The sequence below is a fragment of the Cimex lectularius genome, unplaced genomic scaffold (genome assembly GCF_000648675.2).
Source record: "Cimex lectularius strain Harlan isolate CLEC.00 unplaced genomic scaffold, Clec_2.1 scaffold20, whole genome shotgun sequence".
Classification (NCBI taxonomy): Eukaryota; Metazoa; Arthropoda; class Insecta; order Hemiptera; family Cimicidae; genus Cimex; species Cimex lectularius.
This window is the reverse complement of record NW_019392641.1, coordinates 1,971,353-1,988,386: the sequence shown is the minus strand read 5'-3', so window position 1 is coordinate 1,988,386 and position 17,034 is coordinate 1,971,353. Positions and strand designations below refer to the sequence as shown.

Here is a 17,034-nt window from a genome sequence, read left to right as displayed (position 1 = left end):
TTGGTCATGTGTTCACTGGTCAGTCTACTCTCACTGGTGTAATTTTTCATGCTATCTTCAGTAAAGAACAATTTGGAACAAGTGAGAGTAGATGGAATCACTTCATTGGGTTCCTGAAGAACCATCATTAACTTTAAATTAATTATTCAGAAATCATGAGATGCGGTCTGATGTGATGTAGGTATCAGAAAAACATTTTCTTTATCGTGCCAACGTTTCGATCTTTATTTAGATCATCTTCAGGGTTTGGGATCTCAGTAAAGATCGAAACGTTGGCACGATAAAGAAAATGTTTTTCTGATACCTACATCACACCAGACCGCATCTCATGATTTCTGAATAATTATCGATTAACGGTCACTAACTACCACACATTAACTTTAAATTTTGATCTTTCATTATAACCATAATATATGTTTAGGGGTTTTATCTAAGGTCTCGGTTGAAATGAAAAACTTAAGTGTCACGAGTGGGATTTGAACCCAGAAGAGGGAAAATTCGAAAGGTTGAAGGTTGAGATGAGGTGTTGGTGTCCGAGTGGATTGAGTCACAATAGCTAGAGCAGTGGCGTATTCAGCTGAAAGTTGTGGGTTTGAATCCTGCTTGTGACACTAACTTTTTAATCTCAACCAAGACCTTACATAAAGAATAATTAATTGAGATTTTGTTATAACGTTATTCTCTTGTTTTCTTTTTAAGAAATTGGCGACTTCAATTCAGAGGCTGATTCAATTTTTGCTACTGTGTTTCTCAGCAATATTGGTAAATTCCATCGTCACACCTTGGTTCCTTATATTAGCAGTTCCTATCTGTATTTTTTATTATATCATACAGAGATTTTATCGTTGTTCTTCAAGGTAAGGTTAAATAAAAATGTCAGTGTGCATTTTACTTGCTTAACATAACCTAAATCTTGTAACAAATATATATAATTATCGTAATGATAAAAACTTACAGAGAACTGCAAAGGCTTGACAGCATGTCACGAACCCCCATACTGTCACATTTGACAGAGACGCTTTCTGGCCTGGAGACAATCCGTGCTTTCAAGCAGCAAAGGAGATTCACAGTGGCCATGTTCTATAAATTTGACAGTCACACCAATGCCTTTTTGATAGCAAATTCTGCCACTAGGTGGCTTGGAATTGCTCTTGTCAGTAATTAAAATTTAATTATATTCAGTTTAAACTGGCCGTTTTCAATACTTATCTATGAATTATATTTTCTATAGGATTATCTTGGTGCAGTTATTGTCCTTTTGGCAATGGTTGTTTCACTTGTGTGCAGTGCAGTCGTTCCTGATGTTGTGACTCCTGCGTTAGTCGGACTCGCAATAAATTACACCCTGCTTGTTCCAATATATTTAAACTGGGTTGTAAAATTTCTATCAGATGTTGAAATGTACATGGCGGGCGTCGAGAGGATCTGTCATTATATCAAAATGCCATCGGAGGATTACAAGCAAATCAACCAGCGTTCATTCCTCAAGACAGTCATTTCACCAAAGGGCCTGATCTGGAAAAACTGGCCTTCGAAAGGGATGATCAAATTTGACAGAGTTTCGCTCCGCTATGACCACAGCCAGGAGATTGCTGTTACAAACCTCAATCTGGTGATACCTCCTGGGCAAAAAGTATGTATATTTTTTTAAAGTATATTTTTTGTTTAGTAATACATGTATTTCAGGTTGGTATTTGTGGAAGGACTGGAAGCGGAAAATCTTCTTTAGTCATGTCTTTATTCGGCATGACTCCAGTCATTGAAGGAATTATTTTCATCGATGATGTTGACATTTCAACAGCCCCTCTGCAATATTTGAGATCACGTTTATCTGTGATACCACAAGATGTTATCATGTTCAGCGGCACTATTAGGTATGCACTTAAAATTAAATAAAATCAAGCTTTACAGTAACGTTTCTTATTTTTTTAAATTAGAGAAAATCTAGATTTAGACAGTCAATATTCTGATGCACAACTCTGGGAGGCTTTGGAACTGGCACAGCTCAAAGAAATTGTCTCTTCTCAACTCGGCGGACTAAGTAAAATAAATAAAAAAATTGCCAGTTTTGTATTATTTCATAAATCTCACATTTTAGATGGTTTAGTGCGAGAAGGAGGGGTAAATTTGAGCTCGGGGCAGAGGCAGCTACTGTGCCTCGCCAGAGCAATATTACGTCAGACAGCCTGCCTCATTATGGACGAAGCGACAAGCTCATTGGATGTAACCACTGAGAAAACGTTGATCCATGCTGCTGAAAAGGCGTTTGCAAACAAAACTATAATAACAATTGCTGTACGCTATCATCACTTCTTCCTTAATACAATAATAATCAACATACTTTTTTTTTTTTCAGCATCGGTTGACCACGTTATTATCATGTGATAGAATTTTAGTATTAGAATCGGGGAGGATTGTGGAAGACGGGTCACCTGCTGAGCTTCTCAACAGGTCTATGGGCATCTTCTCAACAATGCTGCGTTCCGCCGAATCTCATCACAACACCCACCCATGACCAAATGCGCTTTTGTTTAAATTGACAGTATTTTGTAGACAATGAAAATAAAACACGTTAAACTAAGGACTTATTTTATGTATGTAAAAAACACATTTTAATTGTAAAAAGAAACTTGTATATGATTAATAAAACTTTTTTAAAATTAAAACTCTTTTTTAATTACTTTATTTTTGGATGAATATGGTGATAAGTTATTTTTAAGTGTTTTCAGAACAAACTTATTTCAGGTAAACTTAAATAATTTACTATTTTAAATAATTATTTTAAAGCTAAAGATGAGTCATAAATTTATGAACTGTGATAACGATATTTGAACTATGATGTGGATTTGATTTAAGCATTGTGAATTTAATTTACAAAAATCAATCTCTTGAGTTATAAATGGTGTGAAACAGGGAGGAAAGTTTAGGTCTGAATAATAATGATAATTAAGAGACAACACTACTCAATTTAATAATAAATCCACTTACTTATAATGCACCTATAAAACAAGTGTTTTACAGCTTTCTCAAGACTAAAAATGAAAATGATTTCTTTATATAATGATTGTAAATATATAATACATGAACAAAGGATCACATCACTAATCTAGAAATTACAAAATTAAGGTTACATTTCTAAAAGCTTAAAGTATCCAACAGTTTGACCATATCTAATGCCATCAATGGAGGGAAACCTCTTTTTGTCGAGTAAAATTTAGGACACATATACAAGGTAAAAATGAAGTATGCAAATTAATCATACACAACCCCCATTGCTTCCAAGACACTCTTTGCACATTGCTTCTTGGCATCTTTTTTGTTGGTTCCTAAAAATAATGCACTTTGTATTTACATATCTATTCTAATGGGTGGAATATTTGCACATAAAATTACAAACCTGTTCCTTTGTATGCTTTTCCATCAACGATGACAGTAAAGGTGAAGGTGAGATTTGGAGGGACGCCTTCACGACTCTCTATGTACTGGGAGCCTGGCCTGACCTGGTTTAAAAGCTGAACGGGATGCTTTTGGTTCGCATCCACAGGGAGTTTCTTGACAGTAGCCCCGGTTGGTGGTGGTACATGCTACAATTATATATATATTTTTTAAAATCAATACATCAACCAGATACCAGCTGAAACGCACCTTTTGAAAAATTCCAGCAATACCAGCATTTGCAGGTAGTTGAAAACCCTGGGACTGCCAATCAGAGAAGAGCTTGTAAAGGGCAAAACTGGCCAGGGAGCCCCATGGCACGTCGTCCTCAGCGATAAGCCGCCTGGGCTTCTTTGGTTCTTCCCCATCTTTCTTTTCCGAACTATCATCTCCCACAATAGACATTTCTACATCTTCACCTGTTAAATTCAATTTATTTAAAAACCATCTAAAAAAACAAAACAAACTATTTCTAAAAATTTACAAGTTGAGTTTGCAGAGCTGCTTAGTCTGATGTTGTTTTGCTCAAGTTTCTCAAGTAATACTGACTTAAGAGCATTCTCGCTTGCAGCTTGTTTTGCAGCAGCCTTTGACATCCCCTGTCCGATAAATGTTCTTCCACCGATCTGGAACCATTTTTGAGATGAGCAAATTATTCCATTATATTGGAATACAAAACATTACCTCGACTTTAACGGTATAGGTCATTTGATTGGTTGCATTTACATCCTCTGATATTGTTAGCTTGAGTTCAGGATGTAGCTCATACAGAACCATCATGGAATTCTTTGGAGTCAATAGTGCTTTAAGCCTAGCATTCTGCCTCCTTCTGATTATATTCTTAGAAATTTTGGTACCTGAGAAACCTGAAATATACACAAGTGAGTTTTCAGCACATCAAAACAATGACCATTAATTGATTGTAACTATTAGCAACTAGCAGCAGCACTAATTCATATCCATTACTTAAAACCCACCTCAAGGAATGTACAAAATAAAAATGAATGAAAATATTATTTTAGAAAACAAAACAGGCATGCATGCAATACTTTACACTACTGATCCAAATTTTTACTTATTTATCAATTTAATACTACTATAAATTTGTTTTAGGAAAAAAGTATAAACCTACCTCTTCGGGCCCAAAACCTGAACCTCTTTCCACTTTTAACTGTAGGGCCACCTTCATGGGATTCTTCAACTCCTTCCTGACCGTTATCACTGCTCTGAGATTCCGCTGATAAGTCTTTCTTATAATCAGCAAGACCAAGTCCTGGGATATTTTGGTCCTCATTTTTTACATGGACCACAGGTGGCTGGGTTTGGGGTGGCTGTGGCTGTGATGCAGGAGTTTGTTGTACTGGTGCTGGTGGAGGAGTTTGCTGGTTCTGTTGTGGAGCCGGCTGCTGAGCTGGTGGCTGCTGGGCCTGTTGTGTTGGTGGCTGCTGCTGTATCGGAGGAGATTGCTGTGGCTGCGGTTGGGGTTGGGGCGATGGTGCTGGAGGGTGCTGCTGAGGCGGTTGTTGGTTGGCAGGTTGCTGGGCCGCTGGTGGGATTTGATGGTGCTGCTGCTGCTGCTGCTGGCGCTAAAGGGGCACATCAGAACGCTATGCATTGACTGATACGGTGAGATGACCCGAGACCCGAGACTACACTCAGCCCATACAGTTTTTCAAGAAACCCATTTACCCATTTTAGTGCCAAATACTCCATTTTCTGATACTTTAAGGTAACAAAAATGGTATAGAATCTTTACATTGCATTATGGTTTTATATATATTTTTTTTAAAGATTTGCTACCTTAAGTACAGACAAACAAAGGATTGAGGCTAGAATTCTGAAAGGGTAAATGGCGTAATAATGCTATTAGAGGGAGAAAGTAGTGAGTCCGAGTGATCCTCTGCCGCAATATTGCTTAGCCCTGAGATGTGGCAAAGGGGGAAACAAAAAAGAAAATTGTGAATTCCACACCAAGACTTCTTACGCTATTATCTTTCACCAAATGCTCAAAAGAAAATCTTTTACATCTAATCACTAATTACTTTTTAGTTTTTTCACAAAAATTGCCTAAAATACTATTAAAAGGATTGCAATTTGGGTTCTTTTTTTATTTTACTTTTTAAAAAAAAACATATTTCACTTTTATGTTATTTAAGAAGTTTTACTTACATTTTTATTAAAGTAATTTGAAAGCAAGAAATCCTTTTAAAATAAAGAAGGCAAGTTTTGGCAAGACAAAAAGTAAGAAGTCAATATTGAAAAGAATGTATTTTCCATAAGCTTACAATATGATGAAGTTTTCAAGTGTTCTCGTTTGACTTCTCCTGACTATCAGCTTGAATCGGACAAGTCACCATGAAGACAAGCATTCACATCGAACCGGGATGAAGAGAAGGACTATTAAAGGCCAGAGAGGGAAATGTATAATTTAATCAAAAGACAAAACTGATCATTTTAAACTGTATGTAATTACAAATTTCCCGGCATAGACCGATAATTAAGATCCATCCAACTGCCTCTTACCGGCCCCTATTGAATGCTCTTCCTCCAGTCACTTGTCTATTTCAAATAGATCGGTACGGAGAACCCATGTGATGTATCTGACTGCAAACAACTCGAGCAGTTAAACAGGAAATAAGAGAAAACTGTTTTCTTGTTACATTTGGAACAAAATACAACAAAATATTCACAAATCTAAGGATTATCCAACTTTCAATAAACTAGATTAATTAGAATGAATTATAATGAAATTAAATCAGATAATAAATTTTAGTTTTGTTTATCATTTTAATAAAATATTTGAAGCCTTATGGCTGGTTTGATTATATTTAAAATTGAGATGTTAGGACGAATTTTTATTTTATTTTATTTTTTTAAGTAAAAATAGTTACGGCTTTGTAGTTATTCAACAGAGATGTTAATTTGCTTCCATCTTGAATCTAGAATTTAATTCAAGAGAGCAAAACCAAAATTGGTGATGAGAAATACTACACCCATTTTAGGTACCTAGCGTAATTTTAATCAGTTTAACCTTGATATAAATGCAATGAAAACTTAATTTTTTACTTTTTAATTAGAAAAATTTGCTAAGTAAAATACAACATTGTACTTATTGTTTAAAAAAGTTGAGACAAATAAACAACTAATGTAAACTAAAATGTATTTAAATTAATAACTTGAATTTGTTGAAGCATTATTAAAAATGGAAGACAGTATGCACAGCATTACCAGAACAGCTTTCTGCTTTTCATTATATTGAATAAACAACTGGTGGGTATTAAAGAAGACGTGCTTCAGTCACCATCACGCCACATCTCTCAAGTAACAACATTTTATGGTGATAAAATATCTTTCATAAGTTAGGTAGGTACAGCAATGACAAAAAATGTCAGCCTGCACATTCAAAAGCGAAGACTTGGTATTTTGGCTTACACTCAACAAGAATTGCCATTTGTCGAACACTTTTCACAGGTGTAGAATTGTCCATAAATGATAAACCAATTGGACTCAGTACTATTGGGGTAAAACTTGAGTTCTGATTAGTCTAGGCTTTGTCTGAGGTCTTCAAAGAAGGGAAGAATATTGTTTTTGGAACTTTTTAATAAAAGGTAGCTTCATCTTCATAGATAATTCATAAAAAACTGTGAATTACTTGAGGATGTTGTAGTAGTTTTTGAGATTTTTATTTTCATGCATGGATATGCCATACCAACGATTCTCATTATTGAAAAGGACTTTGTTTCAGTATTTGGAAGGTATTTTTATGCGATTATAGACCCTAAATAACCATGGCATGAGTTGTAAAAAGTCCAACACTGTATGTGATTTGTATGTATAATAAAAAAATAAATAAATAGATTAAAAAATTGGTGACTTTTTATGTAGATTTCTTGATGAACAGATGTCTTTATGTATTTATCTTATTTTTAGAGAAAAACGCCTTTCAATATAACATTAAAATGTAATAAATACATATATATTATTGTGAGATTTCCTCTTGGGGGTCTGTACGTTGATAAACCTGTAGTTTGGCTTGTTTTCCATCATTTTGGTCTTCCTTTCTCTCTCTCTCTGTTTTGGTCTGTTTGACACATTTGGCACCTTACCATCTACCTGCAGGGTCTGTGGGATTCTTGATGTCTCCAAATTTTCTATATACAAATGTAAAGTGAGTGGGTGATATATGAAACTAAGTTCCACTTGTAGGATGTGAACTATGTTCCCCATCAATGAGCCAGGGATATTAAGAGAAATGAGGTATCAACATAGACTTTTGACATGCCTGAACAGCGAGAACAAAAATCAATGAAAACAACTTTATTTTAAATTAGAGGTTAAGGTGATTTTCCATGATCCATTGAACCTAAGTATAATACTAAAGAAACAATAGGTTTTTTTAAAAGTGAATTATGATTATTTAAGAGTGATAAGCAAGCTTGATAAATTTGAGTGATAATGAAATTTTATTTTATACAGAAATCAAATTTTTTTTTATTTAAAGAAGACGTTTTTATTAATGTATAAATCAGTGTGCCTGTCATTGACTCAGATGATATGACAATCGTAAACTAATTATACAAAGTACAAAGTTACATTGTTGACATTTTATGAGAAATATTATTTTTTGTGAACTGGCACAGGGTCAGTAAACACATATTGAACCGGCACTGCATCTAACTACCCTTGCAGGTGATATGTGTTTACTGACTCACAGGCCAACACCTATCAGCTTTAACACAGCCACCAATGCTACTTTGAAAGTATATACAAAAATTAACAAAACCAAAATGTTGAGGACTAGGCAGGGCGATGCCTACAATTCAACATTAACTTTAATTTTGTTTGATGAGAAAGAACAGGTAGATAGATAAAGTGATCTGGGGTTTTTCAATTTTTTATCAGCTTCTCATCCAGTGCTTGGTCTGTATGAATCATATTTTGGGCTTTTGTGTTTTGCACTATTTAAATTAAAAGTAGGAAATAGGAAGAATTCAATCATCTAAGGCAAAATTATGTTTGTAGAACTGGAACAGTTTCTTGATGTCCAAACATTGAGTAGCTGGACATTATTACTACTTCCTGTTGTCAGACATGTTTCAATTTTTTGCTATCATCAAAATTTTATACAACATATAAAAGGAACTATCTCAGAAAAAATATTACCAAAACCAATAACTGAGAATGCAAGATGCACAAAAACATCTGACGTGAAGATTGAGGAGAACAAACTACAAGTTCATCATCCCACAGACCACAAAAGGAAATTTCACATTAGTAAAGAAAATTATTATTAGTATTTAAAAAAGAAATGGTATTTAAAAATGATTCAGGGCATGATTGATGACTGACATGGATTGAGGTTACATGAGTTTTTTTACTGATTGATTATATAAAGTTTCGATGTGAAGGATGATGAATTTTATAAGAAGAACTTTATTTGTTGTTGGTTGGTGAAAAAGAGTAAATGGTTTAAATGAAGTTTTACTTTGTGAGTGTGCGTTTATTTTTACTTTCATATTACTGTGAAATAGGGATTGTTTAAAGTTTGGTAAACAATGTTTATACACATGGTGGTAGGGCACAATAACAATTACAAGTAATTAATGTTTGAGGTGTATGATTGTACATTATCCAACCTGTAGTGTACAATACACTAGAGTGGAACGACAATAAAAACAATTGATTATTAAAATTTTAGCCTCTTACGGAATCAAATTACTAATAATTTTTTGTGTTTATAAACCAGAGTATGGTTGATATCTGACAGAGAGATGTTATATGACAGTTTCCAACCGATTTCATAAAGCACTACTGCTGCTGACAACGTAAAGAGTTAAAGTAAAAACAGTATTCAAATTGAAGCTTTACTTGGTTAGCTTACTTTACTTACTACTTTACTACATTTTATACTATGAGAACTTCAATTTTTGGACGACCATAAACTCAATTTGTTTTTGAGCTAAATGAGGGGAAGGAACAGTTTTATTAAAAACTTTTATTTCATGTTTGATGCTTTTTAAGTTCCATACTGGTAGATACAATTTTAAAAATGTCATAAGAATGGCAATTAAATTAAAATTTGAAAAAATTAAAAATAATAATCAAATGTGGTCCAGGGTAAAATAGCAGGTTAATTTTTTTAAAAGTTTATCACATTCTTTTAATATCAAAATGTAAGAAGTTTGTTACTTTAAGCGTGTTAATTTTTTTTGAAGAACAGTGTTTCTTTACTAATGAAGTATTTCAGAATGTATTGGCTAATTATTAATTTACATGCCACATCATCTTGGGCTATGCATTTAATTCCCAGGATACATCCATGTTTTCCAACTTCCATCTGAAATTATCAAAAAAATCGAGCCTTCAAGAACGTTGGATAGCTCATAAAATGTTGAAGTTTTTAGCTGATTTGACATTTTTTTAAATGTAATGTAATAAAGCTACAGTTGATCCAAAATTAACATTTCACAAAATTCTTGATGTTTGTGGAGTTATTTTGTAAGTAGGCTGGCAATTTTTAGAACAAAAGTGGACTAGTCTAAAAGGAAATTCAGTCAAAAAATCTAAAAACGGGATTAAAGGTGGGAAAAGTTGTGTTAGAGTAGAGAAAATTACAGTTTTACGTAAAGAAACGAGTTTTTCTCAAATAAACCCTAAAAAAGTCATAACTTTTGAACAAATTGAGCTAAAACCATGTGGTTTGCGGCATTCTACACGACTTTAGATGTACTGTGATTGAATCTTTTTTAAAAACAACTAGCTGACCACCCTGTATTATGGTCTTTGTTTCTGGTTTCATTGTAGAGCAAGTTGGTTTAATGATAAAGTTACTTTCATTTAAATCTACTATACGCTATAAACTATAAATACTAGATTCCGCAATGTGCAGGTGAAGTAAAGTAAAACTATTATTCTGCCTATTTAATGCCTTTATCAGGATTATATTCTAAAACTTGAATGAAAATTTTCATAGTTTTGTAAACCTTACATCAATTAAAATTACCTATAATAAAATAATATAAATAAAACAAAAACAATTAATTTTTATATTTTGACGTAACTACTAAGGGGAAAAAATAGACACACCAGGTCTCATAAAAAATATCTTTAATGTGTGTAAGAAACTTAATGGTAAAAAATATAGTATGTATTGAGTAAAGACTGGAAGTTCTGATTGAATTCCCACAACACGCTTCTTACAATAAAAATAATAATCATTAAAAAATAAATAAATAAATTGGGCTTCCACACAAAATAATTCTTTCTTTTTTTAAATGTTATTTTCATTTAGTTAGATTGTAGTCCTTGGGAAGGCATTAAAAAGGCAGAAAGGTTGACAACTTGAGTTTTTCTTCGTTGACCTCCCCTCCCCAATACTCTTACAACATATTTATCAGAAAGCCAATAAAAAGACATCAAAGTTATTTCATTTTTCATAACAAACGAGGGTGAAACATGTTGGCAGTTCATTTATTTGTACTCCACCACATTCGATAACAAACTTTTCCCTCGGTGGATTCGCTGTGATATGCCAGCGGTGAGTTCTTGACCACACATATATGTTCACCAGTTGAAAACCTATTACCGGTCAAAACATTGATTAGATTTTGAAGGTACAGTTACCAGACCTCAACCCTAAAATTTGTGGCAACATTTACACATGAAACTTCAAGATAGAGTAGTCACCAACAAAGCATTAAAGAAATTATGTATATCCAACTAAATAATAGTTAAAAAAATATATCGTTTTTAACAGGTGTCCAGATATTTCTGTACCCTCAAAAAATTGATTTTTTTTAAAGCTTGGTAATGCAATTATACTGAATTGTAACCTGTTTTTCCTTGTTGACTAATAGTTTGTACCTTAATCACACATGAAAAAAAGTCATTTATGAAACTTGTGGTTTTTCCCTTGTATATCCCAAAATTGAATTAAGGGGCAGGTTTTACGAAAAATTAAAGATACTCACTGTATATAATTTCTTATAGCCCACCCTTGCACCTTGGGTTGAAATTTTGGATTCCATGTCAGTTTATAAGGGGGGCGGGGCGCGTTAGTAACAAACATGGAGTAATTAATGTTTCAGGTGAAAAACCTGTCCGTACGTTTGTAAACATGAAATAATTATGTTTAAACGGCAAAACGACTGGTTCTTATATAAATCTGTTAACCGTTTGTTTTCCATTTAGTTTTTGAAGGATGTTTAACTTTCTAAAAGAGAGTCTGAGACGCTAATTATGCCGTAAAATAATAAAACTAAACAAGTTCAACCTGTTGTTTTAAATATATGTAAAACAAAAGAAATCAGCCGGCCGGAAAGTCAAATAGGAAAATATCGAGCGGCTTACCCTGGTGACAGGCGGATTGTAGTTCTGGTTGTTGAAGTTCTTGTGGCCCGTGCTGTAATGCTGGGGCGATTTGTAGTTCGGCCTGTTGTACCTGATACCTGAAAATTGACAATCACGTCTATTTAATGAAAGCGTCCTGTGGCCGGCCTTACGCCGGGATGCAAATCGGACAGAATTTGACTTACCACCACGGTGAGACATTTTACCAAGTTTCGTCCCGCTGGCAGTTTATTCCGTCAAAAGAGAAAGGAATATATAAGTCTTGGAAACGTCGAAGAAAAGGGGAAAACGCCTGACGACAGTCGATGTGCAAATGGCAGACGCCGACAATCGGCTCTCTGGCTCGCACAGGATGCCTGGATAGGGCCACGGACACAATCGATACGTCTCACCGTAACTATTTTCAAAAAAACAAAACAATCTTTCTAAATTCTACGCAGAAAAAATAAATTAAATTATATAATCTAAAAAGTAATTATATAATCTTTTTATAGAGGATTATATAGAAAAAAGGTCCTTTGCAATCCAAAGGGCTGTGACAAAGGAGGACGTTAAGAACTTGGGCGCGTCTGTCGAAAGGTCCATCGACGGTGGTAAGTCCTAAATAATATTAAAATAATAAAATAAATAAAATTATTACTGGATATTAATTGTTAGTTTGGTAAGCATTCAACTTGAATCATTCTTTTGAAAATACTAGATGGGGCATAACATATTAATCCAGCTAGCAAAAATGTGTTCCATTTCATCATGTTGAATTTTAATCAGTGGTAGAAAACGTGTGGGGGAAATTATTTTTTTCAATTGTTCCTAAAGTCTAAGTAATAACATGAAAGTATTAACGAAATGTGTAACAGAAAATTGCACACAACGCAAAACTTGCGACAAAATTAATTAACATGTGAAATTAATAATAGCAAGGCCTCTTTTATTTTTGGGGGCTTCATGAAGTCGGCTTTTCATCGAAGATAATAATTTTTTGGCTATGTCAGAACCGAGATTTTCCTATTCTTCTTTGACTGCTTCAGTCAGGTGACATTAAGACCGGGTTAAGATCCAGTGATTGTGGGGGTGCTTTCAGTTGGCGTGGAGCGTTGTGCAATAACCATTCCTTCGTTTTCTTAGCTAGTTTCGGGTCATTATCTTGTTGGAAAAACAAAATTCGAAATAATTCCAAATTTCTGGGATGCTAGATTTTCTCTAAGGCATACAAAGACAAGCGATTGTATATAGACAATTTAGAGACGGATTCACATCTATAGACAAGCTTTTGAAACAAAATCACAGAACTTTTGACTCATTTGAAATGGGAGGCACGAGACAATTCTTATACAAAGTTGTGCAACATTTTGTAATGTGAAAATTTTGGTAGACATTTTCTCTGAGAGGTGTGGCAAATGGTTGTATAATGCTTTATATATAACTTCACGAATCCCTTCAGAGATTGTATAATGACTTCATGGACAATCTGAGATAGAGCTTGCTTTGATATCCTAAAAGTGTACATTATGCTGGTGAATGGCTCTCCACTTGTCAGATAATGCAGTGTCACTGCCAATCTAAGAGATGGTGGAATGCTTTCTCTAAATCTGTTTTCTTTTTTCTTTATTTTTCCACTTAAAAGCTGAAGCAAAACTTCCAAGTCACTTGGGGTCAGATGAGAGAAGTTTCGGAAACCCATGCTGTCTTCCAGTTGCAAAGTTGACAAAAATGAGGTCCCTCTGGAAAAAGTTCTTGTTTCCACCATCTTTTCTTTCCCTTCTTTTCATTGTCTATGATTATCAATGCACAAGACGCAATCCCAACAAGGTCAGCCATATTTATCAACTTACAAGGAACCAGCATTCAAGTCTGTACAGAAGATAAAACTTTTTAGACTGTCTATATACAGACAGTCCCTATACGCGTCTCTAGACAATCACTCGACTGTATGCAGGTGTGTACAAAGCCTAAGAATGTCTATTGGTCAATTTTGCAAATTCAACTCTTTTTTTTCTGTTGACTTTCCTGATCTAGGTCTTTTTACAGGCAGATCATGCGCTAAGAACACATTTTTTAATGGTATTACGATCCATTTGAGGTTTTACAAATGTCGTAATCCTTTTGAAGATCTAAACCAGCACTAATATAAGACTCATAGTTCCCCCATTGAAGAATCAGTGAGGTCTTTCTAATTTCTTTGGCTGTCCCGGTCAGTCCTTACTTTCCAAAGTGTCATTAGTTTTGTAGTTCTGGATGATTATTTATACATTTGACCAATTTTTGCAAACACTTTCAAACACAATTTTTCTTAACAATTTTCCAAAATTACATTGTTGTTCTATTAGTCGACTAATTTCAACCCCGGCAATCGATTATGAGGAAATATTTATAAGATTATTGCCTTGCACGATTGATTCTTAAATATTAGCAACTAAATTTGAAAATAAATGTAGATAAGAATTTTTTGTTGCTGTTGAAAAAAGGAATTAAACCAAAAGAGTATTCAAACAAACAAAATAGTAGAAGTAATAAGTAATTTCTTTTTTCTTAAAAAAAAGAAAAAAAAAGAAGTTATAAAAGAACTAAATTCTCAAACTATGAAATGAACATACAGTTAATATTAAATATACTAAATATGAGTTATGTCTGCACTATGTAGCATTTAGAAAAGATTATTTAAATTATGTAAGAATATAATATGTTATCTCGTATTACTGGCTGTAGAGCTTATACAACCTCTGTAATAACTTGTTCAAAATAAAATCACATCTTGCCTTGAGGAAGGGTCACATATACATAAATCCAAAACGTTGGCGTATTAAAAAAGAGAGCAATAGCAATTGTTTTTTTTTTGTCTGAAAACTCACAAAAACGTATTGCATAGATAAACATAAACAATATTTTATTATATGAAATTTGTTTTGAGAAAAGGATTTATAAGTTTACATGTCACGAGATTTCTCTATCTACTCTGCAGAGTGATGAACCTGTAATTTGGTTGCTACCATGTTACATAAAAAAATGTGTACAATTTTGTTAGACCACTTATTTTAGATCCATGGGAACAAGTGTGGGTGGTTACCATTTAATGTTTTTTTCCTATAACTCTTCGTTCTTAAAAAAAAGTGGATGTCGCATTGAAATAGAGACACCCTGCACATCTATGTTGATTTTTCTTGGCGAATTTTCTATAATTTGTACAGACTGTGACACTTATTGGACCTTTTTTCCTTAACCTTTTTTTTGCTATATACCATGGGTTAATATTCTCTCCAAAATTGTAATGTTTAAAACTGTTTAGCATAAAAATTTGAAAACATAAAATTAAGGGAAAAAATAATTGAAAAGAAATTTTATTAGATGAGTGGCATAAAAATGATAACTTTATCAAAAATTTTGTTGATTCCGTGTCAAGAAGGCTTCAGGCAGTAACCGAGAGGCAAAAAAGTGGCCACCCTTAATATTTTTAATTATCTCTTAGACAATCCTCCATTGATTATCTTACAGCAATATTTGGTCTGTTTTAAAGGATTATAGGTGAAACGCAGATGAAATCTCTCACTTCTGTTTATAATTGGATGTTGTAAATAAATATCTGAATAGTCAATTTCTTCTTTGTTGGTTTTTCTGTATAGCTTCTTTCTAATGCTAAGAAGCCCTCTCTCATCACAACACACTGTAATGACACATCTACACTATAAGCCCTGAAGATGATCTCAATACAGATCGAAACGGTGACATGATAAAGAAAATGTTTTTCTGAGCCTACGTCACACCAGACTGCATCTAACAATTTCCAAACAATAATTACCATTAAAACTCAAAACTTCCGAGATACACATACATTCTCAAACCTATTTGGATATACAGGACCAAGCTTATGGATCGGCCAAATATTCCAATGTTCAAAGATTACAAAGTTTTCAATCCAAAATTTTAAGACTAATTGTTTCTGCCCCTTTTACGTAAACAATAACACCTTCACAGAGATTTTCACATGCCAACAGTTTTTTCATCCATCAAAACATATTACAGAGGTTTTAATGGTAAATTACAAAAGCACACTAACACACAAATACAATTACTACCATTCCCACAATTACCATGTAAATGTCTAAAAAGAATATCGATAAGAGACCTCTTCAATGATAAATATCATTTTATTAATGGGTAGTTTTCTCTATAACGCCCGTAATGCCACAAACATAAATTATCAAATCTGCTGGTTGTATATAATAAAGGTACAGTTGTAGATACAAATAAATGAAGTTAAAAAAATTAAGTCACTAAATACTGCACATTTATTCCGTGAGATGGCGGTTGAAGCACCTTAGGCGTTGTTCGGTCGGAACCGGCCGGTACGGGGCGCTGGAATCCGTCCGCCATTGCTGTCAGCTCCTATCCGGTTGGCTCGTTTTGCCATTTTCCTTTCCACTAAACCAGTCCGTGCTGAATCGCAAAACGGAGAGGGTCTCTCCGCCGCCGCCTCACTTTGACAGATGTAAACTTTCGCGTCGACCCAACCAGCAGGATAGCCGAAACAGTGCCGAAGTGCCGGGATCAGTGGATATGAGCGACGCCTCTTCCAAAACGGTGTTAGCCCAATTCGACGTCGCAAGTGTTTCCCCCGAATAAAGTGCCGGACATGTCCAGCCAGCTCATTCGCTCCGGCGAGTGCAGGAAGTTCTCGCCGAATATGTTCAACAAGACTAAGTGCACCAATTGCTTCAGGCAGAAGGAGGAGCACAGCGCGGAAGCACTCGAGAGCAATAGGGTAAGCAGAAGAATTTATGTACCAAAAAATAGACGGCATTGTTTACCCAGCGGGACGTAAACAACACCGCCTCTTCCGTCTTTATTCAGCAGCGACTGCAGAATATGCAGCAATCTGTTCGGTCTTGAGCTGGGCCGGCTGAGCGCATTCTGCTTCGCTCTCGTCGGTCTCTTAACAATCGCCCTCCCGGGCCTCGGGCAAGTCGAGCCTTGAAAACAAGAAAAAACTCGTTCATAGACAATTATGCACAAACCAATTAATTATTCTATTGTTTATTATTCGCAAAACGTTCCACTGCTTTATTAAAAAACAATCAAACTGCCTTAACAACAACCAAAACAAATTAAAAATTAAAACGACATTTCTGTATAGGCATACTTTATAGTCTATTGTTAAATGATCTTTTATAATGTGCCAGGGAGAAACGAGAGACTATTCAAAGAATAAAAATGAACTATATATTAAATCTGTTGAAAAATTAGCATTGAAACGTG

General features: G+C 34.3%; 3 protein-coding genes across 8 annotated transcripts in view; 2 read left to right on the top strand and 1 right to left on the bottom strand.

Annotated features, from left to right (window-relative positions):
- Positions 1 to 2,601, top strand: part of LOC106661463 (ATP-binding cassette sub-family C member Sur) — a 74,407-nt gene extending 71,806 nt beyond the window's left edge. For all 5 annotated transcript variants that reach the window (XM_014384880.2, XM_014384878.2, XM_014384875.2 and 2 more), the window contains 7 exons: positions 700 to 857; positions 958 to 1,153; positions 1,232 to 1,633; positions 1,687 to 1,874; positions 1,938 to 2,041; positions 2,099 to 2,295; positions 2,357 to 2,601. In XM_014384880.2, the coding sequence (XP_014240366.1) occupies positions 700 to 857; positions 958 to 1,153; positions 1,232 to 1,633; positions 1,687 to 1,874; positions 1,938 to 2,041; positions 2,099 to 2,295; positions 2,357 to 2,515 (1,404 nt within the window). In that variant the 3' untranslated portion in view covers positions 2,516 to 2,601. The remainder of the gene's footprint in view (positions 1 to 699; positions 858 to 957; positions 1,154 to 1,231; positions 1,634 to 1,686; positions 1,875 to 1,937; positions 2,042 to 2,098; positions 2,296 to 2,356) is intronic.
- Positions 2,602 to 2,946: 345 nt separating this feature from the next.
- Positions 2,947 to 12,134, bottom strand: LOC106661363 (double-stranded RNA-specific editase 1). Its single transcript, XM_014384681.2, has 8 exons — positions 11,970 to 12,134; positions 11,785 to 11,882; positions 4,568 to 5,021; positions 4,120 to 4,301; positions 3,920 to 4,061; positions 3,646 to 3,854; positions 3,398 to 3,584; positions 2,947 to 3,326 (listed from the first exon to the last, which is right to left on the bottom strand). Exons 1-8 carry the CDS (start codon positions 11,983 to 11,985, stop codon positions 3,253 to 3,255), a joined length of 1,362 nt encoding a protein of 453 aa, XP_014240167.1. The 5' UTR covers positions 11,986 to 12,134; the 3' UTR covers positions 2,947 to 3,252.
- A 3,980-nt stretch (positions 12,135 to 16,114) lies between these two features.
- Positions 16,115 to 17,034, top strand: part of LOC106661361 (protein outspread) — a 234,614-nt gene continuing 233,694 nt past the window's right edge. Inside the window, exon 1 of one of the 2 annotated variants that reach the window (XM_014384679.2) lies at positions 16,115 to 16,540. In XM_014384679.2, the coding sequence (XP_014240165.1) occupies positions 16,412 to 16,540 (129 nt within the window). In that variant the 5' untranslated portion in view covers positions 16,115 to 16,411. The remainder of the gene's footprint in view (positions 16,541 to 17,034) is intronic. The other variant, XM_014384676.2, reaches the window with a different exon arrangement.